Source organism: Aphis gossypii, chromosome 3, assembly GCF_020184175.1.
Source record: "Aphis gossypii isolate Hap1 chromosome 3, ASM2018417v2, whole genome shotgun sequence".
Lineage (NCBI taxonomy): Eukaryota > Metazoa > Arthropoda > Insecta > Hemiptera > Aphididae > Aphis > Aphis gossypii.
This window is the reverse complement of record NC_065532.1, coordinates 47831123-47851882: the sequence shown is the minus strand read 5'-3', so window position 1 is coordinate 47851882 and position 20760 is coordinate 47831123. Positions and strand designations below refer to the sequence as shown.

General features: G+C 29.1%; 1 protein-coding gene across 3 annotated transcripts in view; it reads right to left on the bottom strand.

Annotated features, from left to right (window-relative positions):
- Positions 1 to 20760, bottom strand: part of LOC114120883 (transcription factor AP-2-epsilon) — a 172754-nt gene that overhangs the window by 74212 nt on the left and 77782 nt on the right. For all 3 annotated transcript variants that reach the window (XM_027982960.2, XM_050205059.1, XM_050205060.1), the window contains one exon: positions 10461 to 10608. In XM_027982960.2, coding sequence (XP_027838761.1) covers positions 10461 to 10526 — 66 coding nt within the window. In that variant the 5' untranslated portion in view covers positions 10527 to 10608. The remainder of the gene's footprint in view (positions 1 to 10460; positions 10609 to 20760) is intronic.

The following is a 20760-nucleotide window of genomic DNA, read 5'->3' as shown; positions in this document are numbered from 1 at the left end:
TACAACGAGCTATTCGTGGCACCAGATAGGTATAATCAAATAACAATTTATTTACCGCACACGCATTTTGACCGTCGTCAAACAGTTGAAAATGATCGTTAACGTGTTTTTATACTAGCATCTTAAATATAAATGTTATACCATTGAAGGTACCTACATGATATGTTAGAAAACAATTTAATAATTATAGCGAGAAATAAAATATTATTACTACTTACACTATAATAGTATCTTTGAATTCGCACTTATAGTCATTAACATAAATAAATTATAAGACCAAGGATTTACCGATCGATGATATATTATGGTTCTAATTGAATTATATTGAAAATATCGCATATTTTAAAGCAATATTATATTGTTTTTGTGTTTATCTATTTAACAAGTTATTATTAAATGATAAATGCAGTAAGTAATCGTTTTACTAAATTTGCATTTTTTAAATACTTCTATACATATATCCAAGTAACATAGGAGTTATACGTAATTACTAATTACAATAAGAGCAACAATCATAATCATAATTACTCATAATGTATTAGAAGGTATTATATTATGTTAAATCAAAAATCATCTTAACGATCATTTCCTAAGGTTTTTCATATTTTACATAAGTATTTATATTCTTAAATAATCATAGTAACGTATTTCTTAAATAATATAATAAACCATAAAGAATAGTTGTAGATTTATCGTGTATGAAACTTAAGCCTTTATTCTTGCATACATTGAGATTTTAGAATGATTGTATAATATAGTGAAATAGTGATGTGCATCTTACCTTGACGTACCGCCCTCTTAGGTACGTATCTATTCATTTTGTGTAAGCCAGTGACGTGATTCGCCTTACAAAAACCATGAAGATCGCAAATAAAAAGTACAAAATAATATTGTATCACCGAAATATCATAGAACTTCACTAAACTATACGCTCTAGCGAAAATGAATTGATCGAGAATGAAAGAGAAGACGGACGTGTAGAAAATGGCCGAACGTAACTGACAATTTTCCTATATAATAATATATAACTGATGAAACATTTTTTGGATACCCGATAACCAATACGACCGACCTACCACAACCGTGGTTGAAATTCTTCTACCATGGTTGTTTGCTTACGGCAAGATAGCAGTCCGCGGGTTAAGAACTTCGCCCCAAAACGCTTAGTACTTCTGAAAAATTGCTGTCGACGCCATCATCTCAATAATTGATTTATAAAAGTAATTGCCGTTTCCAGTTAAACAGCTGGCCTGTACGTATTACATACTCGTATTATAATCTAATCGGTTAGGTTGTGTTACTTATTTTGTATATTATAATATATATTTCACAATCTATATATTTATATGTCTCGAGTATAATAATAATAATTATTCAACGAATAAATCTAGTTATTTTTTAATTTATTGACTTTCGTCGTGAGCTGTATCCAACCGCGTTGTAATGGTATTTAATATTACAGGTATATAATCTAATAATATCATACGCATATGTGTATTATGCATTATTATTATATACCGGCATGAATTATACATGACGTAAATAATGCACAGTAGCCGTGCGTTAAAAACGCCACAACTAGGCTTATAATATACGAATTGGCGTCACGCCGGGTCAGAGTGGTGCAGCTACAAAATAACGCGTATTACGCGTATACAGAGCGTGTCTCACCGCGTTACGTGTCCCCGTCGATAACTTTTTTTTTTTTATTTTATACTTTTTTGAAATACCATTAGAAAACTTATCACTATGGTATAATATATCGAAATGGTACCAATCACGTCATCGTGCGTGGCTGTTTAAAATTTACTATACAAAAATCTGATATAGGTATAATTATTTATGTAAATGTTTTAAAATTTGAATCCACCCATAATATCCATTTTCCGTTGTGTATAGGAATTCAAATGTAGGTTCGTACGTTCAAAAAGTCAGGGTAGGAGGCGGATGTGCACGGAGACAAATGCGATGAGACACTCTGTATAACTACCTACTATAATATATATCACGTATATTATATTATTATATTCTATGTATACGCGATGGATGCAAGTGCGCTGCAGCCTACCCGCGATAACTGCCGATGGAATTTTTTTTATTGCACTGGCGTATAAATTATGGCGCAGCGAGAATTTTTTTAATACTAAACATTATATACGTAGGTACATAATATAATACCTACATTATATTTTTACTTCGTTTTATAGCGTTTCGCGCATAATCCGTGTGCGCGCGTTTACACCGAGCATATTATAATAATAATATCGTATATATAATGGCATTTATTACGTACCTACAACGACTCACCGTATTGCCACTTATAGGTATTATGTATAATAATAATAATCTATAACACGCGTACCCATATACTTGTAACACACATATATACATATATTCGATATATATATACCTATACTCGAACATATCGTCACTCAAAGTACCTACCTATATTATATACATATACGTATTATATATTATAACTCGAACATTGATTACAGATCGTAAACATTTCAAGCTCTCCCCCTCGTAGAAACCGTCCTCCCGCTCACGGAAATACATCGGAGGCTTATCTTACCTGACCGAGGCGGCGCTACAACGGGTTAATGTAAGACAACAATAACAATATAATATAATAATATGTATTATGTTATATAATGTCGCATACTCGCACTATAAATGAAATGACCGTCGGAAACGAGTGGTGAAACTATACAGGGCGATTATTTTGCTGGAAAACACTCAATATTTAAGATAAGGTAAGGAATGTTTAGACGGAATTCAATTTATTTATCATCCAACCGTATATTGTATATCCTAATACTTTGTATACTATAGGTATACTTATATATTTATAAAATATTGATCGATTTCAATAACCGTGTGACAGGCGTATACTGATAAGATGGCTAGATAATATAGTAGATGGTACCTTATAGTTGTATAAATTGATATGCTAAGAAGCAGGGCTTGAATTTGAAGAAAAAATTTCATTTTGTGTTATTTTGAATAAAAACGTTACACAAACTTTGAGTTTATCGTTATTCAGATTTAAAACGTTGTACAACTTTTACGTTTTTTTTTCAGAATTTAAATTTTAAACGCGCATTTACGTACCCGTTTCAAAGTAATAGAGCAATAGGACATCGCTATTAGCTATTGGCAATAAAATTATTCTATTAATACCTAAATATTAAATTTCAAACAATTTTTAATGGTATACTAAAATATGTATATAAATAATGTTTTGCGTTATGTTTTGTTTAATGATATACTATATATTTTGTTAAACATTACGTTTTGTTTTGTGTTGTTTAATTATTTATGTATATCGTTTTCCGTTATAATTACGTTTACAAATTTCAATCCTTTTTTGTCAAATATAACATAATTATAACGTTATTATGACGTTTTCAAGCCCTACTAATAAATATATTGTAGCTAATATTATCATCGTTATCGACGAATTGGGTTTTTTTTAAAAAATCATTAAAAGTGATTTTTGGTGAAAAAACCCGCAGCTGTTAGCTAATTAGAGGTCGGCGAACTGGGATCAAACCAAAACCAGGAATTATGTTTGTGATTTATTTAGGATTTGTTTGCACTGTAAATCTCTTAGTTTGTGTTTAATTCCTTCCGAAATTATTTGTAATTTACCTCGGATATCGGTTGATGTCGATGGTATACTAAGTACAAATAGGTACAGCACAAATAAAAGGCTTATGTTTAACACGAGATATTAATTGAGCGGTGTCCGCATGTTGTAAGTACTATCCAGTGAAAATTATTAATAATAACTTTGGAATAGACCTTAAGGGCTTTGCAGTACAAAGCAGCGCAAATTGAACACAATCGAAAACCCTGGGTTTGAACTAGAAATTTTAATTGGGTGGTGCCGGGAACATGGACGCGTTCCACAGTGGTTATTACTGCGTTATTAATTTATAACGGGTTATTATTTAATTACTTATTAGTTATTATATTAAAGAACAATGTACCTAATTTTAATTCTATATCTAATAAAACTTTGGATACGATTAAAAAACGAATAAATGTCTCTAGATAGTATTTCGTATATTCTGTGACGAATGGCGTTCATATATATCAAAAAGTTTAGTATTAAGTATAAGAATACGAGTATAGTATTAATAAATTCTTAAGACACTTTAGACACATTTCCACTGTGGCCATGTTTGCGTATTTAGTGTTTACCATATGAAATAATACTCCGTGATGATTGGTTAATTAATATTATAAATCAATTTGTATCATGCAAGTTACCATTAAGCTGAAAAATTCCATATCAATCTGTATGGAGTCAGAGCTCTTACACATAACTCTAAATATATTTACATCTATAATCAATATCAAATATAGATGTACCTATGCATCTGCCAAATTCAGTTTACCAGAACCGCGAAAAATGACGTACGTGACAAAGCAGCGGTGAAATATCACCTTATTAGTTCATGTCCTTACAGGTTACAACCGTCTCGTATATTATCCAAAAATGCATAAATCATTTTAAATTCCATCTATTTACTATATTATAGTTTCAGAGACGATAAATTAATAATATACAATAATGACTGGTGCTAAGTATTACAGTTGTAACATTGTGAGATAGATAATATTATATAAATATATATATATTTATGTATGATATTACACAAATTATATTGGGTAGGTAAGAAAGTTTTCGAAATAATGATTAACGAAAAAAAAACGAAATGATTCCGTGCAAGTTTTGTTTCAGTTTGTCGCGTAGATAGATGTTCAAGTTGTTTTATTTTACCTATACACACAAATATGTAGGTATTATTATAATTTATATTGATTTTACGCATGCAAATATTTAGAGTAGAAAGTTGTGTGCGCTGAACCTTCCGCGAATTCCCATAGAAAATCCAATTGACGATTATTTACTATACTATTTTTATACAGGTATTATATATAGGTATAAATACGACGTGTGTCGGTGACGACGGTAGCTGCACAATATATTATTATTATATACCTACGTACCAACTCACTTGATCGACTATACCTATATATTATATACACATATTATAATATTGATGGAAATCGATAAAACGTTTTATTCTGCATTCTTCATATTATGCGCATCGTATACAGAATGATTCACCAAGCATAATCACCCCTATTTTCCTTTAATAATAAATTTATTAAAATTGTGGTTTTTGTAATTGTTATTATAGTTAAAAAATTAACTCGTACAAATATTGATTTTGACATTTAACTAAATTTTCAAAAAATTATTTGCTTTATAATATAGTGTAGAAAATAGGGCTATTTATTTAAAAGACATTTTTTCTCCCCAAGACACTCCCCTAAGTTGAACAAAAAATTTTACAAATTTGAATATACGATGTTAAAGTATTATATTTGAATATTTCAAAAATTAGATTTTTAATAATTACATGTTAATGAAAAAGGGAAGAACATGCTTTAGTGAATCACTCTGTGTATGGAGCAGATAATCTTTGTACACGTCAACTACCTACATTTATTCCATTTCAACTGAACGAAAATTTCATTATTAAATATGTATAAGTGTAGCGTGTACCTATATTATAGTAGCTGCAGGTCTATCTATTTTCATAAATCATAATCAACCTATATTATATTATATTTTACCTATATTATACAATATAAAAAAGTACTACCCGGTTCTTGAATTCGTTCTTTGTTCTCCTCGTGAAAAATGTTTTTAGTTTATCTGTTAGCATTTATTTTATATTATGACTTATCACTTGTCTTATGAGCAATGTGAGTAATAATTATTATAATACGTATAATCTCGTTTCCTGCGAGAGTGAAAAAAAGTTCGCGGACAGTTTTTTGATGAATCGTGGTAATTGGAAAAATTATAATATATCGAGAGCAAAATATCGTACGCACGATACGTACCCTGTTAATTATAATATCATACTATGATATACCTATTAGATAACAATACTTATAGATGTACATTAAATATTTAAAACGAGTAGCTGGTGCAGATGTAGAACTTGATTCGTGGAGTGAAAATAGACTTGATTTTAATGGATCATAAAATTATTTTACACCAGCAGATTTTCTATATTTTATTTTAAAAATGTATAAGCTATGTTGCATTTAAAGTAGTATTTTTTAAGAAAATAAAATTATTATCGCAGCACTATATTATGTTTGTTATAAAAATGATTTAACGGTTTAAGTACTAATACATACCTAGATGTAAAAAGAAATGTTTTATAACATTGTAAATTGTAATAATTGAGAAATATTGGATATGACTATGTAAGACTATAGATGTTTTATATAAATGGTAAATGGAGATTATTAATACCTAACATAATATGTACCTACTTCCTATAATGTCCCTGCATTGTTATTGTTCTGTAATCTGTTTGTAAAAGTTAAGATTAAATATTCTGTTAAGAAAAAACAACTTAAAATTAAGAGTCAACTTTTATCGTACTTTCTAAATTCTAACTTATAGGTACATTATATAAGTAGGTATATTCAGAATTCATAGAAAAGTTTAAAGTATACTCTGAAAGTTTTTTATACTTTTCTTAATATAAATTAATATCTAAGTTATGTGATAACCATTTGTGCAGTGACATGGCAAAACAGCATTTAATAAATATACATGCATATTTCTCAGAAAATCTTTATTAAAACTGATTTATCTAATACAAGGGAACTAATAAATTTTACAATTAGACAGTAGAAACTAGAAAGTAAAGATGAGTTCTAGGATTACCCCTACCTATATACAAGGTAAAAAGTAAGAATAATATAATACTAATATGAAAGTATTAGTAATAAAAATTACGGAACTAAAATTTTATCTAATTTGTTTGTATTACTATTCCTGAAGTATAAATTGAAATCAAAGAATGTAGACATAAAAACAATCAGTATTATATTATATCATTATATCATTATTATATCATACGACGGATTTGCCTTTTCACTAATTTCCAGTTTCCACTCAAACCTTGGATGATTTTTTTTTTAGAATGTAAGAATTAAGTTCACATAAAATACTAATCAAATATTATTTTAAAGACTTTTATCAGTTATCACTTATTATTAAATTAACAATTTTATTTAACCAGAAAAATAATAAAAATTTTTTCATAGAAGACAAAAAATGTAATTGATAAACCGAAAAATTTGTTTTTGAGTAAATAAAATATTAAAATTTTCAGTACACAAAAAAACAAATTTGCTTAAAAAATATCTACCTTATATTTGCAATTATTATCATAATTCCAAACTTATTTGATGGGGGGGGATTAAACCCCTAAAAGCCACTGACACATTGATAGTTATTTGTTTTTATTAATATTATAGTAAATGTATTAATTTAATTATCGAAAATATCTTTTTTGTACCTACCTATACCAAATTCAAAATTCAAAATATAAAATAGATATAAAGCGCTATCTGTTGGATATCTGTGTCTTTATGGACACCACAATATATATAAATAAATGTCCGCTTGAACGCAGCACTAAACAATAGTGAGTGACCTTGTTAATAGAGCGCGCCACAACTCCGTTTAAAAAGAAGTAACGAATGTTAAAAAATGTGTAAACAATAAACATAAAAGATAATACTTTTTTCACACTGTAAAGAAAAAACTGTAAAATCACAGTTATGAAGTTTACAATAAAAACCTCAAATAGGATCTATTTATGATAAAAAAATATTTTTTTTACCTTGATTACATAATAGGTACCAGGTATCTATTCTACTGAATTGTGCGTATAACCACGAGAATTGTAAAAAAAGAAGGCATTTGTTTGAAATTTTTTTTATCGTTTCATAAAACGAGAGTATATTAAACTTTTTTTTACATCATCACCCGTTTGTATATGATGAAAGTATCAAAAAGTTTAAGTTAACCTGTCATCACATATACCTAAGCATTAATACATTATAAAAGTTAATCAACACCTAAACACGTATAGCCTTTAGGGCTTCTGAGAACAAATAAAACTGGAAGGAAATTTTACGAATTAATGTTGTTGAAATTTATTGCATACCGTACTTATTGTTAATCGTATATAAAAGTATGAAGTGGTATTTATGTTCTATATATATATATATATGAATACCCATAATGTAATACGTCTTTAACACCATTCAACATTTTATAAATTTATTATAATTCACCGTAACATTATAAGGGTTAAAACATGTTCATACTTACTACAAATTGAATTTTATTTGAAGTATTTATCAAATAGGTATAAGATTATTTAAAATCGTTTGACGAAGAAATTGTGTTCTGTTGTTTATATGGGTAAACATATTGGTAGTATATATTCATAAATCAAAACTATATTACCTATACCTATACCGGCTATACCTAATATATTGTGTTTATTTGTTGAAACACCGAAGTTGAGCAATTCTGTTAAAATATTGACTTCATTTATGGGATGATTAATTGTTATTTAAATATTGATCGACGTTGATAGTGATAGTAAGTAATTTGACATCGATTTTGAAATCGTTTTAATGTACCTATAATGGAAGTTTTATTTTTTTTTTTCGCATGATATAGGTGTATAAAACTTATAACATAAAATTTAGGTTATAAGATTAAGGACATACAATTTTTAAATTTCTGTTAACATATTGTAATGAGTTCTTGAAAAGTTGAAACACCCGAACCCGAATGTTATAATATAAACGTTATATAGTGCTGCCTACTGCTGAGATTATCGTTATTCGTTTCGGTCGTTTATCCACGCGGTCGCGGCGTTCCAGCTGCAATGACCAAAATGATGATGGGTTTTGCGACTTTTCAGACGGGACGATTATACGGTATTATATTATATACCTATAGTTTGTATACATTCTATGCAGCTAGGTATAGGATTATAGACGGGTGTATACCTATTTTCACGTCACGCGCGAATACCGTGGCACATCGATGCTGTTTTACGATGTATATCTCTGTATAATACATAATAATAATGTACACTTGGGTACATTATACGGGTTATAATTGCGGGTTAACGCGGGACCTTGGGTTCGACACACCGCATATACACAGACACACACACACTGCAGCAGCAACCGTACGTCTAACCCACACGGAGATTCGTACGAGTGATAAATACGCAAAAAAAAAAAATATAACATAATATGATGCGTCTCGTAACACATCGCTGCAATATAATATACCTAACATCTCGCACGGAAAAATATATATAAAAGAGGGGCGGCGAGTCGCGATAGTGTATATAATATAATGTTATATAATAATATACGTGTAATAACGAAAAATGAAAAAAAAGCCGTATATTCGGTCAGATTTATAATCATTGGGTCTATATATATCGGCCGCCTCGACGTAAATGGCCAACACACAAAACTGTATACACAGTACCTTACTAGGGCATAATATATTACACATTATTGTAGGTATATAGATATATACGGTTTTTATTATTTTCGTATCCATACCGCTGATGCCGTCATCGGGGCGGAGGCGACGACCGCGACGACGGTCGGATTTACTTTTGGCAAGAATTTTATCGTCTCATCCAATATATATATGTATATAATATATTGTATTATATGATTAAAAATAATAATGCGTTTTCGCTCGCTGTTAGTAGATCTCAGTGCCTAGTCGTTTCCCGTATAACGTCGCAAATGTCAGGCGAACGGTGACGTTGTGGCCGGTTTTGTTGAAAAATTGTTAGTAAAATATATTTTTATCGTATAATTTAGCAAAATAGGTATATAGTCATTACGACGACATTCATGTAGCAAGTGATCTACTACACTAAGGGTTCTGATGTAATATACCACAATATTTTAATACACACAATTAGTTTTTCATTAGTACAAATAGTAGGTACCTATACCTAATTAAAGATTGTGAAAATCATAACAAAAAAATAAATAAATCAAATTGTCAAATAAAAATTCATTACAAAATATGAATTGATTTATTTGATTGTATTAATCTTCTGTTTCATTAAAATTCGATGGTTATAAAATCAGTTAGGTATATAATTGTCGGCATTGCGGACTATTTTAAATTCGTATTTATAATAGGTACCAATGTACCTAATACTTATAAGAAAATAAGAAAAAAGCTCAATTTATCGATTTTTACCACTACTAAAAGCGAAATGTGTAAACGTAACGATTATTGCAAATTATTTATACAATTTGATAGTTAATAATAATTGCACTTATAAAGACAACTTGTTACACGTCTTATAATATTATAATATTATATTGGAGGCTATATAAATTGTTACTGCTATTATACTGTCTTACTACACGAATGATGCTACAACTAAGACTATCGTGGTTTTTGACAAAACGATCATTTCGTAACAAATTTTACCAACTTAAGTATAATGCAACATTTTGTATAATTTTGTATTTAAATAATATAATACTCTACAGGTACTCACCCACGGAGCGGCGCAATCGGCGCCTGACGACAGCGGCTGAAAAGCCGGCACGCATCTGAAAGTCATGTCAATCTCGTCGACGGCACGGCAATAGCTGCAGGTGGTGGTGATGGGGCTGTTTCGTGTTCGACTTTCGGTCACAAGTTACCTGTGAGTAAAAAGTAAAATATTAAAATAACATTTAGCCACGTCTAGGCCACTCTGCGACTATATAATACATATATATGAGCGCATGTCGTTAAGTCGAAAACCCCGTAATTACGGTCGTCATATATATATGCGGCTTTATAGTACGCACGATATTATATATATATATGTATATTGTGGATATATATAGGTATAACGACCGTGATGTAAGTACACGATATTATTATGATATACATATTATAATATAACATATAGCTTCGTCGTATAGTATGCGGCCAGCGACGGTATTTAACGCGGCGATAATAATAATTAGCGTATAAGAAAAACATAATATTTATATTATATAGATACGTATTATAGGTAGAGACTAGAAGTACCTACATGAATGTAGCTACGGTACATAATTTGGGTACGAAAACGTAATAATAATTTACGAATATAATATAATATACAAATTTTATACTCGAATATCGAAATTACGATCGTTTTCACGACGCAGTAATTATTATTATTGTGAATTGTGATATTAAATATTATATTTTACACCAAAGAATAACGGCTAATCTCGTGATACGATATACATAATTGGAAGTGAGTGTGTGTTTGTGCGTTAAAACCCTCTATATACGGATAATCATTATACTTAATACTTTATAGTTTATACCTATATAATATAATATTATGTAGCTACATGTAGCCGTGTAGGTAAATGTATCGTCGTCGTGTAGATATATATATATATATATTATGTATAGAAGTTAATTAATGATGAATAAAATTGGGGTGGACGAGCGTATAATAACAATGTAATTATTATTATTACAGCGATGAGGGAAAGAGATAGTCACCGCAGAGGACAAAACATTATAACATATAATATATATATTTTATACGAGAATTAATACAACATCTGTTATTAATATGTAATACGCATATTATAATATACGCCGCGATCGCAGATTTTTTAAACATTTTACCCGAAAAATTGTACATAATAATATTATGTTCGCAGATATTGTCGTCTTTACAAACATTTTGCATAATTTTCAACAATTTCATTATTATTTACAACGTTATATTATATAGATCAGTGGCGGCCAAACAGTCGATCGCGGACAATATCAAAGTCGATTATGTTAAAATTTATTTTTAGGGACACACGCCCCTATATGTTTCTTAATAATTATAGTTATTAAATGATAAAAAAAAATTATTCTATAGAAGTCGATCCTCAATGGTGAAGTATATTTTTAGTAGATTGTGACAAAAATTGATCAGTGCGTACGATCGAATCAATAAAACAAATTTAAAAAATAATATACAATAAATACGCCGTAATATTATAGTATATAAATACTAACATATTATAGGTACGTCTTTTATACCGCAGTAAAATAATTTACCAAAGTATTTTTAAAAGTGTATTGGGATACTTTAATACATCATGTATAATTAATATTAATCAAAATGTTACAGTACGATTATTTAGTTTTTTTTATTTAATAATTATTATTACTGATGAATTTACGTACTTACACGATTTACCTAACGAAGTAATAAATAATAATTGAAGATGTTGTGTTATTTTGTTAATTCGATTTAATAGTACTTTAATATTTGATTAAGAAACTTATATTTTGTTATACAAGTATTATAATTGTAACGTTCTTACAGCTATAATTGTTATAATTGTATTAATTTTCGAGTATCTTTTAGTGGAAATAGTGGTACGTTTGATTACGTATGTGAATCTGTTTTCTACCTTATAATAATGATAATAATTACGTCTATATCGTGAAGTTGAGCGAAAAACACGCCGGGCACACGTATTCATCGCGCTGTGGGTATTATACTTATACGTATATATACCTAATATTGATAATTTATATTTTAAAATACGATTTTCGTCTATTCGTTTATAGCTTATATTATATAAAGTGTTTTTTCTTTCCTTCCTTCTCCTTTTTTTTTTTTTTTGTAATTAACGGGCGTACGTGCGTTCGGCACCGAATTACGCGCGCGCGTGATGTCGGGGGCTGGACCGAATATACACATATTATAATATAATGTATACAATACGTATGCCTGTAATAATAAATCGGCCACATACGAGAGGATAGGACGTGTACCTATTATAATATTATATTATATACACGGGACGCGGCAAAACGAGAAATATTTATAATTGCTTGTTACTCACACTCACTCGAGCATTTCTGGAATTCAGTTCTCCGGTAGCCCCGGCCGCGGCGATCGTAATAATAATAATAATGATAATTTTTTTTTCTCTCAATACAAGAGTTATTATTTTTACTTTTCCGTCCGTCTGTACACTGCAGGTATACAATACGGACATTTTCGGCGGACCGTCCGCATTCCAAAGGAAGAAAAAATATCAAACAGGTAGGTATAGTAATATTATTATTATTAGTTATTACATTTTTAATAACGCGCGTCGTGTTCGAAATTAATGCAGCGCGGGTATATCGACGATATCTTATAGTGTTTAGCGTTCGTTCCCGAAGAGAATCGTTCGAAACAATCAAACGGTATATTGTAATTTTGTCTTTTTCACTACTCGTCCGTGTATAGGTAGGTACACATGCGTAGCTCACTAAGTATAATACGAGCGTCTCGTGTTATAATAGTATTCAACGAGCTTGTGTATCGTGCGCGGCGGCACCGAAACGATATCATTATATTTTTTTCCAAAGTTCCAAACGAATTGAAACGACGCCCGTTACTATACGTATGTATGTGTTTTCTTCACCAGTCGGCAATAAAACGAAAATTATATACATTAAATCATAACGCTCGCACGCGTTTCCGACGTCTACAAAATAACTAATATAGGTATAAGTATACTGTAATATTGTGATATATATATATAGGACATATATATAGGTATATACAATTGTTGGATTCGTTGTGGCAGGCGTATAGTTGATCTTAACGGTTAGGTGTACCTACCTAATATTACGATACCACTATATCAATGTGTATACCAATTCGTATAATATTATTATATACATTTCAAGTTTAACGGTACAGCAAACGAATCATCGCGACGGGGGGTATTCGCGGTGTAGGTATTCATCATTGGCGTGAATCGCTACAAAGGTGCTAATATAAGGGTGCTTAGCTCTCATGAATTTTAATAGTATGACACCCCGAATACTGCGATTGTCTTCAAATAATAATAATAATTAAAGATTTTGAAAACGTAGCACAATGGGTCAAGATAGACTATATTGGACGTCTTGATTATCATTTATCCATAGTGCATCGAAAAGGATATATATACCTAGTTATTCTTGTTATTCCTTAATATAATTATAGGTAGTAGGTACTATTTTAAATAAAATTGACGAAAACAAGCGTATACATTGTCATTGAATTTCTAGTACGATATTAATATCTAAATTATTATTAAACCCACAAATAAATAGTTTCGCAAAAGATTTTATTGATGTTGACCTACATATAATTAATTTATTGTTTTATTAATAAAAATATAATATCAAATTTAACGGAAATTGTATACGGTATTTGGTGAGAGTCTGTTTCCTCTAAAATTTGTTTGGCACCTAAGTTCTTCGTTAGGTTTTTTTATTCTGCCCCGAAAAACTCAGCTTTTGTTATTCGTTCATAATATATAGAAGTACGCGTAGTATACAGTCTCTATCGGATTTACCCTACAGTCTACTCAGTATATCGTGCACAGTGCGTCTGCTCTCACGATACGCCCGGAACTGACCTGAAATCAATGGAAAGAGGACAACAAAAAAAAACACACACACACAAAGCGCGTATACCTGAATTATAATATATATATATAATATATATATTATGTCTCTAAAATACTAATAATTAGCACCCTAGCGCCTAGGTACAGGTAAATACGGGTAACTATATGTTCGCGTACATATATCGTTGTGTCGGGTACGCCCATACGGTCGAGCGGTCGTGGGGGAGGCGGACGAGGATCTCTAAGATCTACAATACACATAGGCCAGAGGAGTGCACCGACGAGCGCGTATATCGCGAGCCGATCAAAACCGCGCGCCCAGCCCTATAATAATAATAATCGCGCGAGCGTACTTATGTCGGTGTGTATATATACTGTTATCGGCGTCGGACCATCTCTAATTCTTATAATCATTTAACGCGGCGGCGGCGACGACGACGACCTCTTTATAAATCGCCCGATCCGTCCCATATATATATTATATGAATTATATTATTATGTTTGTACAGGGTGATTCACCAAACATTTATCAAATTTGTAATTTTTAAATATATAAATCTAAAGACCATATTTTCGAGTTCATGGGATATTTTTGTAAACTATATTTGAGAAATCATACTCGCCAAGTTGATACAATATACAAACTTCTGTTTTTCTAACGAAAACACTCATTTTTTAGTGTAAATTATTTAGTAAATAATTTTTTAATTGTTGATGGTACTTATAAAGATTTCGCACGAGTATTATAGTTGTTCAATTATTAAAATTTTTATGCAAAAATAATCGTCTTTATTATAAGTATAGGTAAGTGGTTTTATAACGTTTATTATACCAACTTGGATCATTCTTACAAATTATAATTATAATTATGTTCTTGTATATTTAAAAATTCCAAAAATCAGATTTTTAATAGGTAACTGCATTATTAAAGAAGGAAAAGTGGGTGAGTATATATTTGATGAATCATCCTGTATACCAATTATATTCAATCTGGTCTTCATCGTACTACAGGTGTTTCGCATCGAACCGTAAACGCGTGCGCGCGCCCATACACACGCACACACACACACACACACACACACACACGACATTCTCACTAAATGTATAATTTAATGTACAAGAGTCGCGTATATGTATATGAGACGTATGGTGGTAGGTAACAACGCTTATGACTTTTTAATGATTGTTTTGCCCGAAAACGTAATAACAATATAATATATAATAAACAATACTATATAACAATAATAACACGGTGTTGCGTCGAGCCACTCTATCAGTGTACACTGCGACGTACCTATATAGTATGTATATATATATATATAATACAGCTGCAGCATGCCTTCGCGTTACAAACGAGAAACAAAAGTAAAAGAGAAATTATTATATAAATCGTTTGTCAGGGATGTATATATATATACATATTTATTATACATACATAATACATAATATAGTTGGTGTCTACCTCGTGCCTAGATCTTAAGCTTATACTACCCACATAATATAAAAATATAAGTCTAGTCGCGCATGTATATACCTATCTGTCCGTAGTCCGAACGATTATACTTTAATATACATTATACACCTTTTATACCTGTATAAATACGTACGTCTGTAGCCATTTAATAGAATGTAATTTTACGCGATCTATGGCACTATTTTATTTTAATTTTCATGAGAGCACGATTAGATGAGTAACCCGGGCTATATCACTGGCAGTCTATCGAATCAGATGCGCGGACGGAACCGCACTCGGCTGGGAAAATAAAAATTTACGAAATTATATTATTATAGTTTATGATGACTACGACGTTCGTCCGCATGAGAATATTGTTGTATCGTAGTGAATTTATTTGATTCCCGGTCTTAAATGTTTACACGGTTGTCGGTTTTCTTTTTTTTCATGTATTGAATTAAATAAACAAAATACGGCTCGTTAGTAAGTGACTGGGTAGGTATTATACGTAATATTTTATACTTACACGCTCATCACGGATGACCGGTTACCGTTAGGAATGTAAGCGAAAATTACTCCGTTTTATTTATTACGAGATTTATTTGAGACACGATACTCCATTATAATAGAACACTACAGAGAGCGTTTCCATTATGTTTTATAACAAAGCATGATCGCATGGACGTATTATCATTATTATTATTGGTATATAATTATATAAATACAGTAAATAGTTTATTCTTTATTTTATTTATTTTTTAAATAAGTGAATAATATACGATTTTTGAAAGTTTAATATCGATAAAAGATTTAAAAAATTTTTAAGATCTTATTTTATTTAAAAATTATTTACATCGACAAATATGTAAATACTAAAATATACCTGCTCCAATATTAATAATTTGAATTCAATAATTAGGTATGTTGAAAATTAGGACGGTGATATTTTTAAAAATCACAAAATCAAATCTTATTGTATTTCAAAACAAGTTTTTAGCATACTATGATATATTTCTTCTTAGTATTTTATATACAACATCATGTAAGTAATTATGTAAATGAATCCATTCACTATAATCACTATAAATACATACTAAACTTATTCAGTTCGCTTATATCCTATGTTAGTCATTTTTAATTTACTATAAATTAAAAAATAAGTTTAGTGAACTAATAATTTTACTAATTTTATTACTTACATCTATAATTAATAACAATGACTAATTGGCAAATTTAACTATAGTGAATAAAATAATGTACTGAAATTTATTTAAAACCAAATGATGTAATGTAAATAACTTTCATAATTTTCCAAAAGTTATAATTTATTTTAAATAAATCTTAAGTTATTATAATAACTCATACCTATACTTACAAGAAACATGACAATTCACATTATAACATAAAGCATACTCATAAGACCTAGTTATATGCGTCTACTATAATTTAATATTATGAGATAATTTAAATTTCATTATTTAGGTATCTCATTCAATAGGTACTTAACTACGCCAAATAAAAATAAATAAACAAACAAATAATTAGATTCTTATATTATAAGCACTGAAACATGCATAAATAAAATTATATACGAAATCAATCCAGTTACAAACATTAAGTTTTTAACCTATTTTAATAGTCGTGCGTATTAAACATATATATTTCAATATTTGTAATAAAAATCTAAGAAAATGAGTATAGGTATAATAATATAAATAAATTCATATTATAACATTTACAAATCATTTAATAATTACGTCTAACAATGATGGAAGTTAACAAAAATTACAAAATAAATAATTATTCAATATATAATAGGTATAGGTATAATATATGGTTGGTATAGTATGTATACGCATTGCAATGTTTACTTTAAGTGTTTGAGCTATTGGTCTTCAAACTTATTTTCCTCGCGGCACATTACTATAGGTATAGGTACTTAACTATGTAGGAACTAAAAGTTGCAGAACACTATTAACATTTGAATTAGATAAATATTGAAATTATTTTATGACGTAAGGATAAACGATATACTTTGTGTTTTGTGAAGTAGTTTATAGGTTTTATGAGTTTCAAAGAATATAAAATATAGTAAGTATAGGACACGAATACATGATATTATGCATCATACTCAATAGTAGATTCTATGAATCACTAATTGCATTATTCGTTGCCGGCGTGCGGTAATTTGCAATAAACTGCATAGTAAAGATAACCTGTCCACGGAATAATAAAATATATCGGAGAGTTCTACACGATATTATAATATATTATAATGTGCAATAATTGAAATGAAGTGTATAATAGTCATATCGTCATGTTTTCATACGAACAGTTTTATTTTATTCACTTTATTATTGCCTCACCTTTACAATATATTATATAACTAATAGTTAATACTATAGTAATGTAGCATATATACGAACTTCTGAACTATATTATAAGTATCTATAATAAAATTCAATAAATAATGATATACCCTACTGCGATCATAATCATACAATTTATTTTAGATAGGTATAATGAATCGTGACACATTTGCAGCATTTTCTCGCGCGATAAATTTCTCACGGGCTGCCGAATGCGTGGTAGTCACACATTACATTGTATATAGGTATGTAATTGTAATTCTGTGTTACTTTCAATCAATCAAATTGGTCGCCTTCGATCTGTCGATATAATGACACAATATTTTCATTGTATTAAACTCACACCCCCTTCACGTACCTAAGTATAATATGATGCCTGTCGTAATGCGCATATAAAACCGAGGAGCTGACACGCGATGTGTATTATCATTTCTCCCTGTTATTTTGACTTGACTGCGGACCGGTGGCATTATTAAATAATCACACCGCCAGACTCTATATTATACATTATATATAGGAATACGTGTGACTGTCTGTAGGATGTCATTGCTTCTGTTCGTCTACACTAAAACATGTGATACCGCCAACCTTGTGAAATGATAATACGGCAGCAATAAAAGACGAAAAGAAATTACTCGTAATTACATACGACGCGCTCACCAAGTATATAGGTGCCCGTACCTCGTATACCTTTTAATATATACGAGAATCTATATACAACTATTGTATATTTACCTATATAGGTAAGTTCGATTCTGCCCTTTCTCGTTATTAAGTTTAAATAGATACACCACACAATTACCATACATTTCTACCCATCGAACTCAAATATGATATATATATATATATATATACGTATTACGTGAGCATTATACGAATATAATATAGGTAGGTACCTACTGTACAAAATATTCGTTAGATTGATTTCTAACCGTTTTTGTTACGATTTGAAGCAAGTATACACAAACACGAAACTAATATAAATCATAATAATAATACTAATATATAAATATATACAAATTACAATAATACCTACATAATTTCAGAGCCTTTATTTTTTTCATGTAGGTATATGTAGGTAATCTCAATAAAATGTATCATAACCATTAATGACAAGTGATGAAATTAATATGCATATAGGATATTATGTAAACAATTCTAAGTAGGTACAAAAGTTGTGATAATGTAGTTGTATAAAAGTATAATACGCTTATGCAGGCTGCAGAAGGATATGAAATGATAATCGTATGTTATTGTGTTATGATGATCGAAAGCGATTGTAAGACATTTTTTTTCAATGAATTTTTTATAGCAACCGGTTTCGAAAGTTAACAAATATATTATGCATAGCATATGTGAATACCTACCGCAAACATAATTTGATTGATTTTCACTGAAACTATTCAATAAAAATAAACCCTATTCATAATATTGAATTTACGTGTAGGTCGTAGGTATGCGGGTTTCGTTTGATAATTTATTAATCAGAGGTATAACGTATAGGTATAACAATGACAGTATAATTAAAAACAATAAACAATATAAAGAAAAAGTAAAAATGAAATAGTAATAAGAACCCGGATTCTCATAAAGTTGAATGTATGATTTTATAATTTTATCGTATTTATTACGATTTAATTACTATTTTATTACACATTTTTTAAAATTATAATCTAAGTATATCCAAATTCGATAGACTATTGAGGGTATTCTGAAAATAATTAAAACCTAATGAACTAATAAATATAGGTACCTAAATATTAAGTTCATAATGTAATCTACATATTATGAGTAGGTATATTAAGATTTCGCGAAGTACCTGCCTATCAATTACTAAAATATAAAAGAATTATAAATTATTTAAAATTAAGTATATTATAGGTGCAAATTGGTGCAATAGTATTATTTATTATAATTTTTTAGTTATACAGATTTTTATTATTTATTATAATATAATGACTAATATATCTTTTGATCAACAGGTGATATATTTTAATAATTAATAATTATGATATAAATTATAAATGTTATCATGTTATTATTTTTCAAGTCATAGGTTACTCGTATTTTATTTTTATGAATTCACATTCAACTGCGTTATAGTTGTGTTATTAAAAATATTTTATTTTAATTTATAAAATATAATAATTAAATTTTTAAATTGTATAGTTAATATCTATATTATTTCTTATAATGTATCTATACAGCCTGTCATTTATCAAACATTACATATAACTATACTGGAAAATAAAAAAAAACGTCTTTTATACTATTGGTATACCTATAGGTATATTGCCCATAATATTATGAAACGAATAATGTAATAATATTGCAATAAAAAATAACAACTTTACATAAAGTCTATATAATTCAAAATTTAAAAAATAAATAATTATTTTAAATATAGCCGTTAGGAATTGATGATACAACGAAAATAATTAATTTTAATTAATTTTAACTTATTAAATTATCTACATTTTTATTAGATATATTTTGTACCTACTTGTAATTTATACGATAGTAGCATTCAGAGATTAGGATATTATTATGAAAATTCGATTGAAACAAAGTATACAAAATACA